The 18,413-nt window shown below is 42.3% G+C and overlaps 1 protein-coding gene across 2 annotated transcripts in view; it reads left to right on the forward strand.

Moving 5' to 3' along the window:
* AQP9 (aquaporin 9) overlaps positions 1-18,413 on the forward strand; it is a 48,385-nt gene that overhangs the window by 21,663 nt on the left and 8,309 nt on the right. For both annotated transcript variants that reach the window (XM_011983173.1, XM_011983172.1), the window contains exons 2-4: positions 7,155-7,281; positions 13,555-13,692; positions 15,381-15,499. In XM_011983173.1, the coding sequence (XP_011838563.1) occupies positions 7,239-7,281; positions 13,555-13,692; positions 15,381-15,499 (300 nt within the window). In that variant the 5' untranslated portion in view covers positions 7,155-7,238. The remainder of the gene's footprint in view (positions 1-7,154; positions 7,282-13,554; positions 13,693-15,380; positions 15,500-18,413) is intronic.

The following is an 18,413-nucleotide window of genomic DNA, read 5'->3' on the forward strand; positions in this document are numbered from 1 at the left end:
ATTTCACTTAACATAATGACTCCAGTTCCATTCACATTGCTACAAATGACAGGATTTCGTTCTTTACGGTTGAATATTGTTTCATAGCGTATATATGCCACATTTTCTTTATCCATTCATCTGGTTGGTGGGCACTTAGGTTGATTCCATATTTTGGCTATTGTGAATAGTGCTGCAGTAAACATGAGAGTGCAGATAGCTCTTCAACATACTGATTTTATTTCTTTTGGACACATGCCCAGTAGTGAAACTGCTGAATCATATGGCGGTCCTATTTTTAGTTTTCTGAGGAACCTCCTCACTATTTTCCATGGTGGCTATGCTAGTTTACATTCCCACCAACAGTGTATAAAGGTTCCTCTTTCTGCATATCCATTATTCCCTGTTTTTTTGATAAAAGCTGTTGTAACTGGGGTGAGTTGTTATCTCATTGTGGTTTTGATTCGCATTTCTCTGATGATTAATGATGTTTGAGCATTTTTTTCTTATACCTGTTGGTCACTGTATGTCTTCTGAGAAATGACTACTCAGATATTTTGCCCATTTTTAAAATCAGATTATTTGGATTTTGTTTGTTTGCTATTGAGTTGTTTGGGCTCCTTATATATTCTGGTTATTAATCCCTTATCAGACGGATAGGCCAAACTAAATTTTTTTATCTTTTCCTGCTTTTTCTTGAAAGCAGGGAAATTGTTTTTTGTTGTTGTTGTTGTTCTTGCTTAAGTTTAGATATTTTAATATCTTTCATCAAATATTATTATTTAAGCACGGAATATAAAGAATTAGGGTAATCACTCTGTGGTTCTTCCCATGTATACATGTTAAATAAATTTGTATGCTTTTTCTCTAATTAACCTGAAAAAAAAGTGTACTTCCCTGATGGACATTATAGTTTTGGGGGGATTGGTACCACAAGACAAGGTGGCAGGTATATAATAAAATGGCAAAGTGCAGACGTCGTAGAGTAGGCACAGGAAGTCAATGAGGGCTTCTGTTGTCAGAGAAAGTCCTACAGAGAAGGCAAGATTTCAGCTCATCATTAAGAATAGATTGGGTTTAGCTGGAGAAGGTGCAAGGAAAGGGTGTTTCTTCTGAAAGGCACAGCATAGCAGATGTGCAGAGATGAAAACAAGTGTCATCAGCTCAAAGGGCTCCAAGTGACTAGGATGTCAGCCTGGCTGATGCAGATCTGTGCTAAAGAATACTGGAAAGGAAGGTGGCTGGGAATCATGAGGTAAGGCAATGGAGAGCCCTGAGGACCAGCCTGAGGACTCTGGGCTGACATTTCCCGAGCAGTGGGGAGGTGGTGTGTGGTGCTTCATCTGGCATGGTCTCTGGATGGGGAGAGATCGGAGGTGGGGACACTGATTAGAGGCTGCAGATGACCAGATATGGGAATGACGGACTATGAGTGGCCAAAGGAGAGAAGGGGAAGGAATAACAGGTATTAATAATTCCAGAATTTTTGCTCTGGGTAATCGGGAATGACTGGAGGAATTCCCACCAATCGATATTTTGTAGGAATTCTGCCTTTTAAGTGTCTTTCTTCCTTTTCCAATGGAAGTCTTTTCCTTCTTCTGTGTATGGAACCTGATAGTAAAAAAAAAAAGCATTTATCTTTCTATTTTCTAGCATTGCTTTCCTACAAAAAGCACTAAAATCCTGCCAATTATGAAATAGCCTATCTTTGGAGAGTAATCACAAATAGTCAAAACACCTTGAAGATCTTATCAGCTTCCTGCTTACCCTCTCTCACCAAAATTAAATCCCATGACTAGTAATGAAACAGCAAATATTTCAACTAGATGTATTCTGTTATAGATGTCTTTTCTCCCCTGTTTTTATTGCCAGGCAGCGAGTTAGCAGTTAAGTTCATGGGTCTATTTTCTTACCCTATTCACCCTAAACTGGAATTTTTGAGTTTATACTAAAAATAATAATATCCTACCCTTATTGTTGCCCATTGTTGTTTAAATATTACCTTTATTCATGTTATCTCATTTGATTCTTTATCAAAAAACCGTATGATTCAAACCTGGGACATATCATTATTCCCCTTTAATATATGAGCAAGCTGAGAATGAGAAATAACATGTTCATTTACGTTGCCAATAAGTGTCATCCCTGGAAATAATGTCCAGGATCTATTACTCAATTACATCCAATATACTAGAAGCTGTTACAGAGACAAAAAGAGTTCAGCATATTATCTTGAAAATCTTCTTATACAATTGAGAAAATCAGGCATAAATATGTAAACAGTTAAATAACATTCCATGGCTAAGAGTCGCACCAGATGGCAATAGAAGCCATGAGTCAGAAGGTTAATTACTATGTCATAATGTGATAAACAAATATGGGAGGACTGTGTCCATTTCTGGGCTCTGTGTTTTAAGAGGGACACTGACAACATAGAGCTTACTCAGGTAAGATTCACTGGGAGTCCAAGGAGACGCAGAGATCAAAGATGAAGGGACAAGTATCCAAACAAAGAGAGAACCCAGGGAGGGCATTATGCCCCTCCACTTATTGCAATGCCTGGTATGTGAAAAGCTTATTCTCCTTGGTCCCAACAATATGCCGGGGGCTAATGTACAGAAGTTACAGGAAGGAAGCGTCCAACTTCGTGTAAGGAAAGATGCTCCAACCACAGGAACAATAAAAAGTATACAGAACAAGCTGCCTAATGTGGTAATGAGCTCCCTGTCCCTAAAGGTGATCCAGTATGGGTTAGGTGAACGCCGAATTAGGATGTTTTAGGGATAATACCTGTATCACATGCCTTCTGTGTGCTATCGAGTTTAGAACCAGCAAAATGGTATAACTGAGAGATGGCATGGTACAGGATTTAAGAGCACAGTCTCCGGAGCCTATATGATGCTCAGTCTTGGAACTCAACCACCATATTGTAAAGAGGCCAGGCCCCACGGAGAAACCATGTGTAAGCCCCAGCTAAGGTATCAGCGGACAGTCAACATCAACTTTGAGATGCATGAACATGCAAGCTTTCAAATAATTCCAATGTTTCATTTTTTGAGTCACTCCATTTGATACCAAGTAGAACAGGGATGAGATGCCCTGCCAAACTCCTCTCAAATTGCAGATTCATAAGCAAAATAAATGTTATCATTTTAAGCCACTAAGTTTGGGGGTGATGAATTCTTCAGTGCTGGATAATTGAAATACAAAGTTTATGTGATATTCTGAGTTACCATTGGTCTTCACATCCATTAATAGGTGCTGAGTCAACTAGAAGGTGGTGTTACATGCAGAAAGGCAGTTGGGTGGGTTGTGCTGATGAGAGAAGAGAAGGCTTGGTGAAGCTATTGAGAGAACATGAATGGAAGATTAAGGAGGAACTTTGGAGACACAGTGACGGACTCATTGAACACTAGATCTTCACTGTGTCCATGCATTTGTCATGCCCTCCATCTCCTCTATAGTTTTGTGACTTTTCTAATTCTTCTTGAAGACGCAGCTAGATTGAGCAAGGGCTACGTCCTGTCAAGAAGGTAGAAGAAATCTTAAAGGTCTGTAGGCCTGCTGAGGAGGAGTGGGTGGTGGACTTAGGAAGCAAAACACCCAAGCAGATAGAATAAAATCAAAGAGACTCTCATATTACAGACCATGATACATTAGAATATCCACAATGTTAATATGGAAAGGAACCCAAGAGACTGTTTTCTAGATAAGGAAAGCAAGATTAGGCACTTGGAAGGTAACTAAGTACTTACTGTAGAGTATAAACAGTACAATTGAACTTCAGAGGAGAGACACTAGGTTTGTTCAGAAAAATCTGAATGGGCGATGGACCTAAAAATGCTCTCTAGGCCTGGCGTGGTGGCTCACACCTGTAATACCAGCACTTTGGGAGGCCGAGGCAAGTGGATCACGAAGTCAGGAGATTGAGACTCTTCTGGCTGACACAGTGAAACTCCGTCTCTACTAAAAATACAAAAAATTATCCGGGCATGGTGGTGGGTGCCTGTAGTCCCAGCTACTCAGAAGACTGAGGCAGGAGAACGGCATGAACCCGGGAGGCAGAGCTTGCAGTGAGCCGAGATCGTGTCACTGCACTCCAGCCTAGGCGACAGAGAGAGACCCGGCACGAAAATTAAAAAAAAAAAAAAAAAGAAAAGAAATGCTTTCTAGATGGGGAGACCAGGAAAATCAAGACAGAGTGGATATGACAATGTGCCCTTTTTGAGTCTAAGAAGGGAAAGGTATGGCAGTTCTTGAAGGTGAGAGCAGGGAATCAGGATGGAACTTTTATTGTCGATACCATAAAAAACTGTTGTCTCATTTTTGGAGGAAAAAAATACACTGAACACATAGAGAATCAGAGTGGGTGACCAGATCTCCAGCAAGCAGCTCATGATACATCAGAATGTCCATGATCTGCTGTCCTGGTGCTATGAATATAGGCAAGAGGAGGCAGGCAAAGGAAGAAACCAGGAGGCAGTTACCTGGCTTCCTTGTTGCTTTTCAGGCTACAGAAAATACATTTCTAAATTAAGATGCAGTGCTGGAAATCTGGGCTCCAATCCTCTGAGCGGTGTTTCTGATGAGGGTAACTGAAGTCCCCACATTGCTCCATCTCTCCTCCTATTTCCTGCAGCACACAGCATTGATTATCCTCCTAAGAAAAGCCATTTCAGCATCTAGAGTGGAAGAGGAGAGGATTAATCATAGTGAAATTTGACAAGGCAGAAGCCTCCACGGGCCCACTTGAACCATTTAAAGCTTTTATGTCCCCTCTAGACTCGCACAAGTGCATGTACATCAGGATCATAAAAGAGGGGAGACGCTTATTTAGAAAGCAATAATAGCTCAGGACTGGCCTCTCTCTTTTGTGTCTCTTCTTAGCCCCGGCTGTCTAAATCAAGTCATCTCAGCTGTCAGTATTGTTTTATTCCTCATTTTAGGAGATACTACAAAAATGTCAGTTCGCCTGGAAGTTGTGCCCAGAGCATTTAATTGGATTTAAATTAAAATGAGAGAGAGACACCAATGTGGTTTTAATTCCGGCAATTATTATAATAGATAAGGATTCTAGGAAAAAATAATGTCAAGTCTAGGTGAAATTGTTTGGCTACAAAATGGACCCAGGGGATTTTTTTTTTTTTTTTTTTTTAAAAGTTGAGACGGAGTCTCGCTCTGTCGCCCAGGCTGGAGTGCAGTGGCCGGTGCAAAGCCCTCCACCTTTTCTCTGCTTGCTAAGACAAGCGGATGTATCTTAGAACTGGGGACTGGAAGGGACATGAAAACATCATCTACGTAATTTCTCTGCTGTCAGAGAAATCATTCTATATGTATTAAATATCTCTTGTTTGTAACTTATACTCCTCTAAATAGCTCCTGAGGGGGCTATTTAGAATTAATTCATCACAATAAAAAAATTGTCTTTGTGCAAGCTTTCATATTTTAGTTTTAGACTCTTCCATTTTCAATCCTTTATGAAAAGACACAATAGGAGGTTATTATCTTCCTCATAAAAAGCCTTCACATTGTTAATCTCTTTTTCCTAAAATATGTTTGTTTCTGAAATATTTCCTCATATGCTCTATTTTCCTGCACCTAAATAATATGTCCCTCAAGTTAATTGCTCTTCTTTAGTTATAAAATCCCAACTGGATTCCATCTAATCATCTAATAATTCCTACACTTATGCCTCCAGGACCACACTAGCTTTTTAAAGCACAGCACAGTGAAAGCTGGTGGCCATTTGCTGTCTCATTTTCCTACCAAAATTGTATGCAACTGTTCTGTCTTTCCCAAGAACCGTCCTTTGCCAAGTATTTCTTTAATGGACTGTAATTAAATAGTTTTAACTGATTGTTCAATGAATATGTGGGGCCCATTAAAAAAAAAAAAGTAGAAAACACATGGATTTAAAAAAAGAGAGGATATACAATGAAAAGTTCTCTTCCAGCCTGTGCGCTCCCCACAACCCTTTCGGGTCTAACCTCATTTCTGCTGCCTATGTATTCATGGAGAGAGATCATGTATATAAAAACAAATGCATGTAATGTATTTAATACAATTGGCAGCATGTTTTAGCACTGCTCTGTATCTTTTTAAAATTTTAATAATATACCTTGGGGATCTTTCCACTTGGTACACACGAATCTCCTTTATTCTATTTTCTTTTACTTATATTTTTTTCAGTAGACTAGCAGTCTACTGACTGGATGTACCATCATATATTTATTGCAAACCTTTCTGAATATGGATTTCATTCTCCAAAATATCCTCTACCAGCTGAAGACTGTGGAAGACTCACTATCACACTTCACTGTGCAACTGTTTGCAGAATGCTTACTATCAGCACAGCACTGGGCTTGGTGCAACAGGGAATATAAGAAGCAGTGAGTTTGGCAGCCTCTGCTCCCTAGGAAACTATAGCCCCATCAGGGAGAAAATACATGAGAATAAGGGGGTCCTGATTGCCAAATCTATCCCCCTAAGATTTTCCTTTGTTTTCTTGCATATCAGACATTTTTCCTAATACATAGTACAAGTGACCTTTCCCCTTTATTGGATATGTGTATGGTGGTTTGTGTGCCTGGTCCTGCTTTTATACTGGGAGCCACAAGAATAGGACTGTCAAACTCAAATACCTACAGAGGCCAGGAAGGTGACCTAAATGAGTGAAAGGCAGTGAAATGAGCCAGTTGGGAAGGCATAAGCTCTGTTTAAAGGGATCCCCCAGCTGCTACTGTGCTCGATTATTTCTCTGTGAATAACCAGATCTTCTAGTTGATTAAAAGGAACCAGCGGGTAACAGGTACATGGGCCTTTCCTGCATTATTTCTTACAACGCATGTGGGTCTATAATAGTCTCAAAATAAAAAATTTAATTTTAAAGAAAATCAGATAACTAGATCATTGTGTGAAATTTCCTGATTTATAAATGTAGGCAAAATCTGAGCATTGTGCAGGCACAGCAAAACTCATCTATCTGTAAGCCAAATGCAGCCTTGGGTCCACCATTTTGTTCTCTGCGTATAGCTGAATCATTATAATTTGATTCATATAAAACCCAAGGCAACCCAATGCACGAGTTTGTTTTAAAAATACTTGCTACTGCGAGTTTCCGTTACTTCTGACACTAGCCATCCTCACTTACTTGTTGAGTTTCTCTCTCATTCCAGGTCCTTGGATGCGGGTCTGTTGCCCAAGCTATTCTCAGTCGGGGAAGTTTTGGAGGGATCATCACGATCAATGTCGGATTTTCAATGGCAGTTGCAATGGCCATTTATGTGACTGGCGGTGTCTCTGGTAAGCAGTAGAAATAATGAATGCTGCTATTAATTCAACCACTCCAATGTGCCAGCACAGTGCTGGGTGCTTCACATACCTTAATTTATTTATATCTTAAAAATCCTGCAAAAGTGTGTATCGGATCCTATTTTTATAGATAAAATTAAATTTTTATAGATAAAATTAAAATCACCAACCACTGGTAAGTAACTTATGCAAAGGCAACATTTAACAAGAGACAGAAATGGGGGTTAGAGCTCATAAAGGATTCATTCCTAAGTCTGGCTGCTGCATCTTCTTCTCCACCAGTCAACAGGATTTTTTACTTGCTCTAGCCCACATTTGGAATCCAACTCCCAGATACCCTGTGAATAGCTCAGTGAAGGTCACTCCAACAGAGGCAAGTCCTGGACCTTTATCTATAGCAAACAGGAAGAGTCTGGATCTCTTGCAAAATGGATGGTGCTTTCATGGACATGCAGATCTGATCTATAAGGTCTTAGTCTAATCCTGCCCTGAGGAGTAAACTGATTAGAAGCCATTCACATGGTTCTCAGAAACAAAATGAAATGATGATAATTTAATGCAGTCTAGGGACTTAGAAGTGACTGTGGAAATGATCTGGTTACCAAAGACACTCAGAATCTTTCAGCAGCCTGGTGTGGGTCCTAAGAGCATTGAGTCAAGACTTGGTGATAAGAGAAGAAAGTGAACTGAGAAACTATGCATGCTGAGCACTCTGCTAAATGCCAGACTGCCTTTATCTCCCTCTCCTTTACAACAGCACTCTGAGGTGGGCATCACTATCTCCATTCTACAGAGAAATCCCTACTGAGAGGGAGTCAGTAAATAACTGGAAGCCCTGCAGCTGGTAAAGAGGCAGAGCCAAGATTTGTCTCAGGTTCACATGATCTGTGTGACAGTGAAGCACACATCCTCATTTTTTGTTTGTTTGTTTGTTTTTTGTTTTGTTTTGTTTTGTTTTAGAAGGAGTCTCGCTTTTTTCCCTCAGGCTGGAACACAATGGCTCAATCTTGGCTCACTGCAACCTACACCTCCCGGATTCAAGCGATTCTCCTGCCTCAGCCTCCCGAGTAGCTGGGATTACAGGCATGCACCACCACACCTGGCTAATTATTTTGTATTTTTAGTAGAGACAGGGTTTCACCATGTTGGCCATGCTGGTCTCGAACTCCTGACCTCAGGTGATCCACCTGCCTCAGCCTCCCAGAGCGCTGGGATTACAAGTGTAAGCCACTGCACCCTGCCTATTTTTTGTTTTTTAAGACAGAGTCTCACTCTGTTGCCCAGGCTGGAGTGTGGTGCTGAGATTACAGCTCACTGCAGCCTTGACCTCCCAGGCTCAAGCAATTCTACCTTCGGCCACCTCAGTCTTCCGAGTAGCTAGGACTACAGGCACGAGCCACTACAGCCAGCTAATTTTTGTATTTTTCGTAAAGACCATGTCTTGCCATGTTGCCCAGGCTGGTCTTGAACTCCTGGACTCAAGTGATCCACTTGCCTCAGCCTCCCAAAGTGCTAGGATTACAGGGATAAGCCACCACACCCAGCCAACACATTCCCATTCTTACACAGCATTTCCAATGCTCTATTATGAGAAGGGCATTACAAGCAGGTTAGTTGGGCAGAGGATCCTGCAGTTAAGCTGACTGGCCTGGTAGCAAACACTACCTTTGTGGCACTGAAGAACAATTGCTTAGACTCCCTGGGAGCTCCTTGGGCTGTGCACCTGGAATGGCCATTGATGGGCTAGCACCCTTTCCATATCACAGCCAGACTCAGATCCAAAGGCGGTCCAGGTTATGACAGAGTCCCACTCTGTTGCCCAGACTGAACTGTGGTGGTGGGATCACAGCTCACTGCAGCCTTGACCTCCCAGACTCCTATATATGTGATTTGCTAGCATGCACAGTGTCTTCATTCAAACTCTTGTCCAGCTTTTGCTGTGATCCCAGCACTGTACTGCTTACCTCAAGGCAAACTCCAAGAAGGGCACAAGAAAAACCAGGGGACTGCCCTAAATATGCCAAGGCTTAACTGCTTCCCCTAAAAGCTCCCACTGCATTCACCAGGTAATGTAGATGTAGCCATATTTTCAGCCGTTTTTTAGGTAGAGACATGGTTTTGGAGTATTTGGCCTGCGTAACACCCTGAACTGAACATCAAGTAGATACTTAGAATTAGTTGGCCCCAGACCCTACCACTGTTGTTAACACCCGTCACCACTGCAATCCATATCTGTTTGTGTCCATTGATATACCTGGGGATTTCTGCAGTCACTGTAGGAGGGAAAAAGGGAAAGAACCAGTAGGAAGAAGGAGTGAAGAAATGGTGTGAAGTCTTCTGTAGCCCCTAAACTGGGGTTGAGTCCCTAGAGTTAGAAGAGTAAGGGCCAAAACTGATGGGACTTCTTTCAGCGGAAGCTGTGCTTCTGGGTGAGAGTCAGGACCTGACCAAAATGTTTATGAGCAACTATGAGACCCTAAAATACAAATAGAGTGGTGTCTGAGACTGGCTGGAAAATGGTAACATTGGCTTGGAAAGGCAGTCCTTACCATTCTATCTCTGGAATCTAGCACAGTTCAGGCTCCTTGAGAACTGGTGGCTTTGGGAACATTTTGGGAACATGCAGCACAACACACTGGCCCATCATGACATCTGTGTGGACGACAGCATCAGTATCAGCTTCAGCAGATGCAGGAATAGGAGAGAATTGTGTGTGTGAGGTGACTTTCTCATTGTCGCTGCAGCTAACATACTGGTTTGTGGGCACATACTGGTTTGTAAGATCTGCTTGAAAATTCCAAAAGTAACCAATTTATACTGGGCATAAATATAAATGGGATCCCATTTTGTGGTCGCCGACTAGTGAGGTCAGCAGATATTTGCCCCTTAAATATAAAACGTCACCTTATTGTAAAGAAGTTACAGCATCCTGCTCCCCTGGGAATGTTCCAGTCAAATCCAGTCAATCAGAGGTCATAAAACCCTAATTATGTAGCATCCTGAGCAAAGCATTTAGGCTGATGGTAATTGCTCTTGATGTAGCATTTTATGACTAAAATAAACTTATTGAAAAAGCAAATAGCCTTGTTTTCACAACAAATAAAATATAGGGTTACCTTGATCACAGGATTGTGTATGGGTGGTGAGAAGGAGAGGATTTGCATACAATAGAACATTGAAGGGGTTCCGTCTGCTCACCTAAGACTTTCACCTTGTGCCCTGTGGGCTCCAGCTGTGCCCGCAGGCCCTTTATGTGAAAAATCTGATTGTCCCGGCAAGCTTGGCAAAGCCAAGAGTTGAGTGCACTGACTCTAGTTCTCACGTTCTTTCCAATACACTGCTCTGCCTTGTCCTTGTGATAAGCCAGGGTGACCACTCATCTCTACAGGGAGAAATTTCTAGCAGCCACTTGGCCTCTAACCAGAGGCATCAGGGTGCCACTTGTCCACCTCTCTTTCTGAACCTTTCTGCCTCCTTTCCAGCCCTTTTCCTCATTGCTTTGCAAAGCACCCTTCCAGACATACCCTTTTTGATCCCCAAGCAACTTTTTTTCCTCTGTAGATCTCTGTAGTCTGAGCTATCTAAATAAGGCCTCTGATTATTTCTTCAACCTTTTTTTTTTTTTTTAAATGGAGTCTCACTCTGTCACCAGGCTGGAGTGCAGTGGCACAATCTCGGAGCATTGCAACCTCTGCCTCCCAGGTTCAAGCGATTCTCCTGCCTCGGCCTTCCAAGTAGCTGGGACTACAGGTGTGTGCCACCACGCCCAGTTAATTTTTGTATTTTCATTAGAGACAGGGTTTCACCATGTTGGCCAGGATGATCTTGATTTCTTGACCTCGTAATCCACTCTCCTTGGCCTCCCAAAGTGCTGAGATTACAAGCGTGGCCACCACGCCCAGCCTATTTCTTCAGCTTTTATATTGAACACCTACTAAATGCCTTGCAACATGTGAGGTCCAAGGTAAATAATAGTTCCAGCCTCAGGATGCTTAGAAGGAGCTAACAGACAGAAACATACTTATGGGAAATTTTATTTTGGAAGAGGAAATTGTTAAACAAAGAAATAGACGAAACTCAAGGGAGTTGGATTGGAGGTGATCCCTTACGGCCCCCTTGTTTTTTTTTTTTTTTTTTTTTTTTTTTTTTTTTTTTTTTGTCACCCAGGTTGGAGTGCAGTGGCACAATCTCTGCTCACTGCAACTTCCATCTCCTGGGTTCAAGCAATTCTCCTGCTTCAGTCTCCTGAGTAGCTGGGATTACAGGTGCGAGCCACCATGCCCAGCTAATTTTTTTTTTTTTTTTTTTGAGACAGAATTTCGCTCTTGTTGCCCAGGCTGGAGTGCAGTGGCGCCATCTTGGCTCACTGCAACCTTCACCTCTGGGTTCAAGCAATTCTCCCATCTCAGCCTCCTGAGTAGCTGGGAATACAGGCACCTGCCACCACACCCAGCTAATTTTTTCTATTTTTAGTAGAGACGGGGTTTCACCACATTGGGCAGGCTGGTCTCAAACTCCTGACCTCGTGATACAACCACTTCGGCCTCCCAAAGTGCTGGTATTACAGGCATGAGCCACTGCACCTGGCCCCCGCCCCTTTTCCTTTCACAATGGCTACTGCCAGGCAGCTGGAGGCAGCTACTCCGCAGCAAGCTTCTGGGAGAAGAGGAACTTCCCACTGCCCTGTGTGTCCCCTCCTCCCTCCTAACCCCTGTTTCTAGCCTTCCCTGGTAAGGTGTACTGCTAGTCTCCAGAATTGTGGCTCTCCTGGGTTGAAAAGGAAAACTCAACAGTTGAAGTGTTTATAATGCTTTAGGAAATCATCTGTGCTTCAATACACTGGCATTTTGTCACTCACAGTAGCCACTGAGTGGCAGGGGCAGGTGAAGAAAGGACCCTTGTGGCTTAGCCAGCAGCCAGAATCCCCCCACCCACTGCAAGTCCACTTTGCCCTGTAGACTTGGAAAAAGCATAGCTTTCTCCACAGGGAGTGGTAGAGGCTTCTAGAAACAAGTGCACCTTTTGGTTCCGTGTAGGATCAGCAGCATCATCGTCACCACCATCGTCTCTCCTTTGTTTACAACTAAGTCCACAGCCTGAAAGTCCACATCTCAATGTGGTGTCTCTGATTCCCCCTCCACACAAAATGTCATCTGTCTTCCTCAAATGAACATCTGTTTTCACTAGGAAGTGAGCCTATATGCTCAGACAATTTTTAACAATTCTTTATTTATTTTTCTGCCCACAAAAGCAGAGAAGCCTTTATAAACACGGTGACGATGGTCTGGAAGTGGTATAGCAGAGAACATAGGCTCTAGAATTCAGATAAACCTGACTTTGAATCCTGGTTCTTCCACTTACTGACCATGTAGCCTTGAGAAACTTCCTTTCCATCCATGCCTCAGTTTTCTCATCTATTAACTGGAGTAGTACCCATCTCATTGGGTTCTTAAGAGGATCAAATGCACCTACTACCCCTACAATAGTATCTGGCAAGTATTTGATAAATGCTGCTCTTGTTGTTACTAGCAAACCCAGCTGGAGATGTTAGAGACCAACCACAGAGCAAACTCTCCATTTGATTTTATGGCTGGATGCAAGTCAAGGAAGCTGATTGCTCTAGCTGGAGCTTGGCTTGGGCTCAGGAAAGGGTTGCTACATTTCTGTGTAGGACAGAAATGCATTGTTTATGCAGAGGAACTGAGAACTAGCCACTCAAACTCTGTGACCAACTCAAAATCAACTATGCCCCCACCCTCAGCAACCCACAGTCATTTTCCCTTAAAGATACATCTCTTTTGAGCTTGTTTTTATATCCTCTGGTCATGGCCTGAGAAATTGCTAGATATATATTTAAATCCTATACATATATTGGATAAGCATACTGACTTTTGAAAGATATTGAAGTTAATAGCTACATCAATCTGTTTGGGGTGATTGCTTTATAAACAGAGGGATACAACCCTATTAATAAAGAGCCACTTAAGCACATCAAGTTTCTTTTTATACCTGACTCTCTTTTCATCAAGATAAACATTCTAAACAGTTATCCAAGGATGCCATGAAAATGATCAGTCCTCCCTCTCTCCCTGCTCAGATACACACACTCTCTCTGTTTCATGTGCATACACACCCCTGTTTCTCCTCTCAGGCAGTAGTTCCCTACCTAGAAGACTGAATTGCACCTGAGATCTCTAGATGGTTTTCTGTATATTCTTCACCTTGACCTGCCTTCTCACTTCTCCAATCTTCCCTTCTTTGCAGGTGGCCACATCAATCCAGCTGTGTCTTTTGCAATGTGTCTCTTTGGACGGATGAAATGGTTCAAATTGCCATTTTATGTGGGAGCCCAGTTCTTGGGAGCCTTTGTGGGGGCCGCAACCCTCTTTGGCATTTACTATGGTGAGTAAAGTCCCTGAGTCTTATGATTAGGAAGAGCTGGGCATAATTTGAAAGTCAGAATTACTTGGTAGGCACAGGTGAGAAAAAGCAAGGACAGGAAGCATTCTACAAGAGACAGGAAGTTCTAAATTTGAGAAAATGAGGCCACATTACCGTTCCAGCAAATTCATGAATCCTCTTGATGAAAATGGTCATATCTTAAATGGGGAGCAGATCTTAAAGGAAGCCTGTCTTTGTGCCAAGCCAGCACTACAACATGAACATCCATACAACAAGCAATAGGCCAGTGGCTTCCCCACTGCGGTCTCTGATTCGGCTGGGAAAGGAGGTGTTTTCTCGTGGCAAAGGTGTGACCAGTAAGTATTGAGAGAAGGACTCTGGGATGATGTCTTTGAAGGAAGAGACACAGCAGAGATGTGGACTGGGTGGGAGCCTCATTGTCTTTCTATCAAACAGCTGGGGCATCCACTCTGCAACAGTCCTTGGGAAAAACACAGTACTGGTGATAGAAGACCAGACTTTAGTTCTAGCTGTTCAGTAAATACCTGTGCGACTTAAATAAGTCATCTGATCTGAGTAGTCTCAGTTTCCTCCTCTGGAAAATGAGAAAATTGAATTACATGACTCTCAAGGCCTTTCAAACTAAAACACCTTGGCGTTCCCATGAAATCAACTGTTAAAGCAGCTCCTTCCTTCTAACCCAAGGTAAGACTTAATACATTATGACTCCCAAACTGAAGGCCTTAGGAAGTCATGGAGGACTGGGTGTGTAGTGGCTCACGCCTGTAATCCCAACACTTTGGGAGGCAGAAGCGGGAGGATCTTTTGAGCCCAGGAGTTTAAGACCAGCCTGGGAAACATAGGGATAGCTTGTCTCTTCAAAAAAAAAAAATAATAAATTAAAAATAAGCCAGGTGTGGTAACTCACATCTGTAGTCCCAGCTACTCAGGAGGCTGAGGCGAGAAGATTGCCTGAGCCCAGATCAAGGCTGCAGTGAGCCAGGATCACGCCATTGCACTCCAGCCTGGGCAGCAGACAGAAACCCTGTCTCCAAAAAAAAAGAAAAAAGGAAAAAAAAAAGAAAAAGAGAAATAGGTTATAGAAAGGGACTTTTCCCCATAGAGTGTCTCTCTGAGAATTAGAGTCTAAAAGGGCTAAAAGGGAATTCAAGGCCACACGGGAAATTCAGAGCCCACTGCTGTGGCAAGAATGGCCTGGGGTCAGTGCTGGCTGTGGCAGTGGCTGCCATACCCCTAGCTCTAAGGGCGTCTTCAGTCTACTGCAACACCCTTAAATTCTGGAGTGGTATTAGGGGTTACTGAGAACCCTCTGGGAATTACAAATTCTTCCTAGAGCAAGACCAAGCCCTGCTTTGGCTTTCAGTTGACCTTGAAAAGTCCAAGAATTTCCCCAAAAGAGAATTCATTCCCAGGACCCTATTGAAGAAGAATTTGTTCAAGTTTGGAGTGGGCCATTCAGAGAGGCCAAGGGCCTTCTTCCTTTGACCCTCCATCCTGGGATTCGCCTGGGCATCTCTAAAACTATCATTCCTCGGAAGTAGAGAGACAAATGACACGGCTATACCAAGCTCAACCCGAGTGACTGGTTGTTTAGCAGAAGGCTTGTCATAGGCCTCCTTCAACTCTTCCCAGAGAACACTAATGTGCTGGAGCTTTGTCTTTCACAGATGGACTTATGTCCTTTGCTGGTGGAAAACTGCTGATCGTGGGAGAAAATGCAACCGCACACATTTTTGCGACATACCCAGCTCCGTATCTATCTCTGGCGAATGCATTTGCAGATCAAGTAAGTGTAGATTCAACAAAGACTTAACTTTGGTGAAAAGATATGCTCTTATAAGGGAAATGCATTGGAGAATTAGAGACCACTCAGAAAGGAGAGATTGTATTTCCAACAGCAGAGGTTGCTGGGCATAACCCAAGCTTTCTTGATAATCGTTTTACCTTTGCAGGAAGCTGATACCACCGGAAAAGTTTTCTCCTTCCTCTTTAATACATACACTTGTTCCCATTAGTTGAGATCCAGAAAAGAATGAATGACTAAATGTTTCAAACCCTGTAGGCACGAATGGAGTTCACTTCACTACTGTCTCTTTTGAACATGTGGTCTAAGTGTGGAGGCCACAAGAGAAGACATTTCTATTTCAAATCAAAGACTGTGAAGGGTGGTAGCTGAGCCTAAGGTATCACCAGTCCTCTCCGTCTCACCGTGTACATAGGTTTATTTATTTAAACTCTCAAGGTGGCTAGAAGTATCTCTGCCTTATTGACATTTAAACAAGCTTCTGGCACCCAAGCATACTGTGGTGCAACCAATAGCACACCTATTTGGTCAGCTTGTGGCAGGACTAACATTGTCAACTCAAAAGACTTTTCTTCTCTTACTGTGTCCCAAGAAGGCTGCTGGTCATCTTGGTCAGCACACTGAAAGGAAGGCTATGTTTTTCAGTATCTCTAAGTTCTGCTTCTATGATCAGGATTTATACAGTGGAGCAGATCAGAATGCGCATGTGTATAAAATGGATCTTCCGGTTCATCATCTATGCCCATCTCCATTCAATGTATGGATGAAAAACTGTGCCCTCATGTCCTTAGCTTTTTTACTTTCCACTTTCATCAATCAATCAAACAGGCAACAAGCGTTTATTGAAAACTCACTATGTGCTTGACCCTGTGTCTGGAGCTTGAAAGACTGAAAAGTAAATGTGAGTTGTAAAGATCCAAGATACAGAGTCTGAATGCTTGAATTAAAATAGCTGTTCTGCCTCCAACTTCCTGCATGGCTTCAGAAAAGTACTGAACTTTTTGGGTCACAAGTTTTTCACTTGTAAAATGGGGATAATATGAGCCTTCATGAAGTTACTTATGAGGATAAAAAGAAAAATATGAGAAAAATGCATTATAAACAGTATCTGCCCAGAAATTTAGAATCTAGTTGAAGAGCATTGAACAAGGAAACAATGCAAAATAAGATATAATTAGATAGGGCTGGGCATGGTGGTTCATATCTTAATCCCTGCATTTTGGGAGGCCAAGCTGGACAAGTCACTTGAGCCCAGGAGTTCACTACCAGCCCGGGCAACATGGTAAAACCCTGTGTCTACCAAAACTACAAAAATTAGCCAGGTGTGGTGGTGCTTACCTGTAGTCCCAGCTACTTGGGAGGCTGAGGTGGGAGGATAGCTTGCACCCAGGAGCTGGAGGCTGCAGTGAGCTATGATCGCACCACTACACTTCAGCCTGGGCAAAAAAAAGAAGAAAATAAAAGAAAAAATATATAATTAGATAAGAAACTGGAGTATAAGGGCCATATTATAATAGAAATTTGAAGCAGAGAGCATAGAAGAGCTACAACAATTTTGGTTATTTTGGTGGTGGTGTTCTCTAAGCTTTTTTTTTTTTTTTTTTTTTTTTGAGACTGAGCCTGTTGCCCCAGGCTGGAGTGCAATGGCATGATCTCAGCTCGCTGCAACCCCTGCCTGCCAGGTTCAAGCAATTCTCCTGCCTCAGCCTTCTAAGTAGCTGGGATTACCAGTGTGAGCCACCACTCCTGGCTAATTTTTGTATTTTTAGTAGAGACAGAGTTTCACCATGTTGGCCAGACTGGTCTCGAACTCCTGACCTCATAATCTGCCTGCCTCAGTCTCCCAAAGCTGTATCTTGATCAATGTTGACCTGCATACCACATCCTGAGCTTTCTCATTGTGTCCTTGTCTCAGAGTGAGTTTGCAATTTCTCTAAGGTCTGTGATTTCTAAGTCCATTATTGTGTACATAGTCAAGTAGAAAAAGCAAATATTAGAAAACCCTGATGCTGTAACCATCAGCAAACTCTGAAGGCTCTCTGTATTCCTTAGGCTTTGGAGAGAGTTCCAGAAATTACCAGTTATCAGTCAGTCAACACCCAACAGAGTTCTTGGTCATCATGACCATATTTTGGGGTCACCTTATCTCAAGATTACTAAATTGCTTAGCTCTAAATATTGTCCAAACATTTTCCTTGGTTTAGTTAATAATCAATCATTCACCCAGTAACTATTTACTGGGCACCTACTTAGCCATGTACAGCTCTATGGTCCTCCTTCTTCAATGAGTTCAGAGCCTGATGCTCAATCTAAGAAGTAAACAGATATTCTTTTGCAGAGTGACAAGGACAGTGATAGAAGTAAAGTCAGAATGTCATGGAAGCCCACAGGTGGGAGGTTTTACTCTGCAAGAAAGAGTTGGAGAAGGCTTTCCACAGAAGAGTGCTCTTGGGGGAACATGTGTCTTTTAATATTAAAAATTATTTTAACATTATTATTTTGGAAAGCAGATGAAATGATAATGAACTTAAACTTTAAAATCAGTTGCCTGGTTCCCATCCTGATTCTTCCTCTTATAAGTTTGACATTGGACAAGTGTCTTAACCTTGTTCTACTGCAGTTTTCTTACCTATAAACTGAGAATAATAACAGGATTTACCTCACAGCATTACTATGAAGTTTTTATTTTATTTTATTTATTTATGTATGTATGTATTTATTTATTTATTTATTTGAGATGGAATCTCACTCTGTCGCCCAGGCTGGAGTGCAGTGGCACAATCTCGGCTCACTGCAAACTCTGCCTCCCAGGTTCATGCCATTCTCCTGCCTCAGCCTCCCAAGTAACTGGGACTACAGGCACCCGTCACCACGCCTGGATAATTTTTTGTATTTT

The sequence above is a fragment of the Mandrillus leucophaeus genome, unplaced genomic scaffold (genome assembly GCF_000951045.1).
Source record: "Mandrillus leucophaeus isolate KB7577 unplaced genomic scaffold, Mleu.le_1.0 Scaffold247, whole genome shotgun sequence".
Taxonomy (NCBI): Eukaryota; Metazoa; Chordata; class Mammalia; order Primates; family Cercopithecidae; genus Mandrillus; species Mandrillus leucophaeus.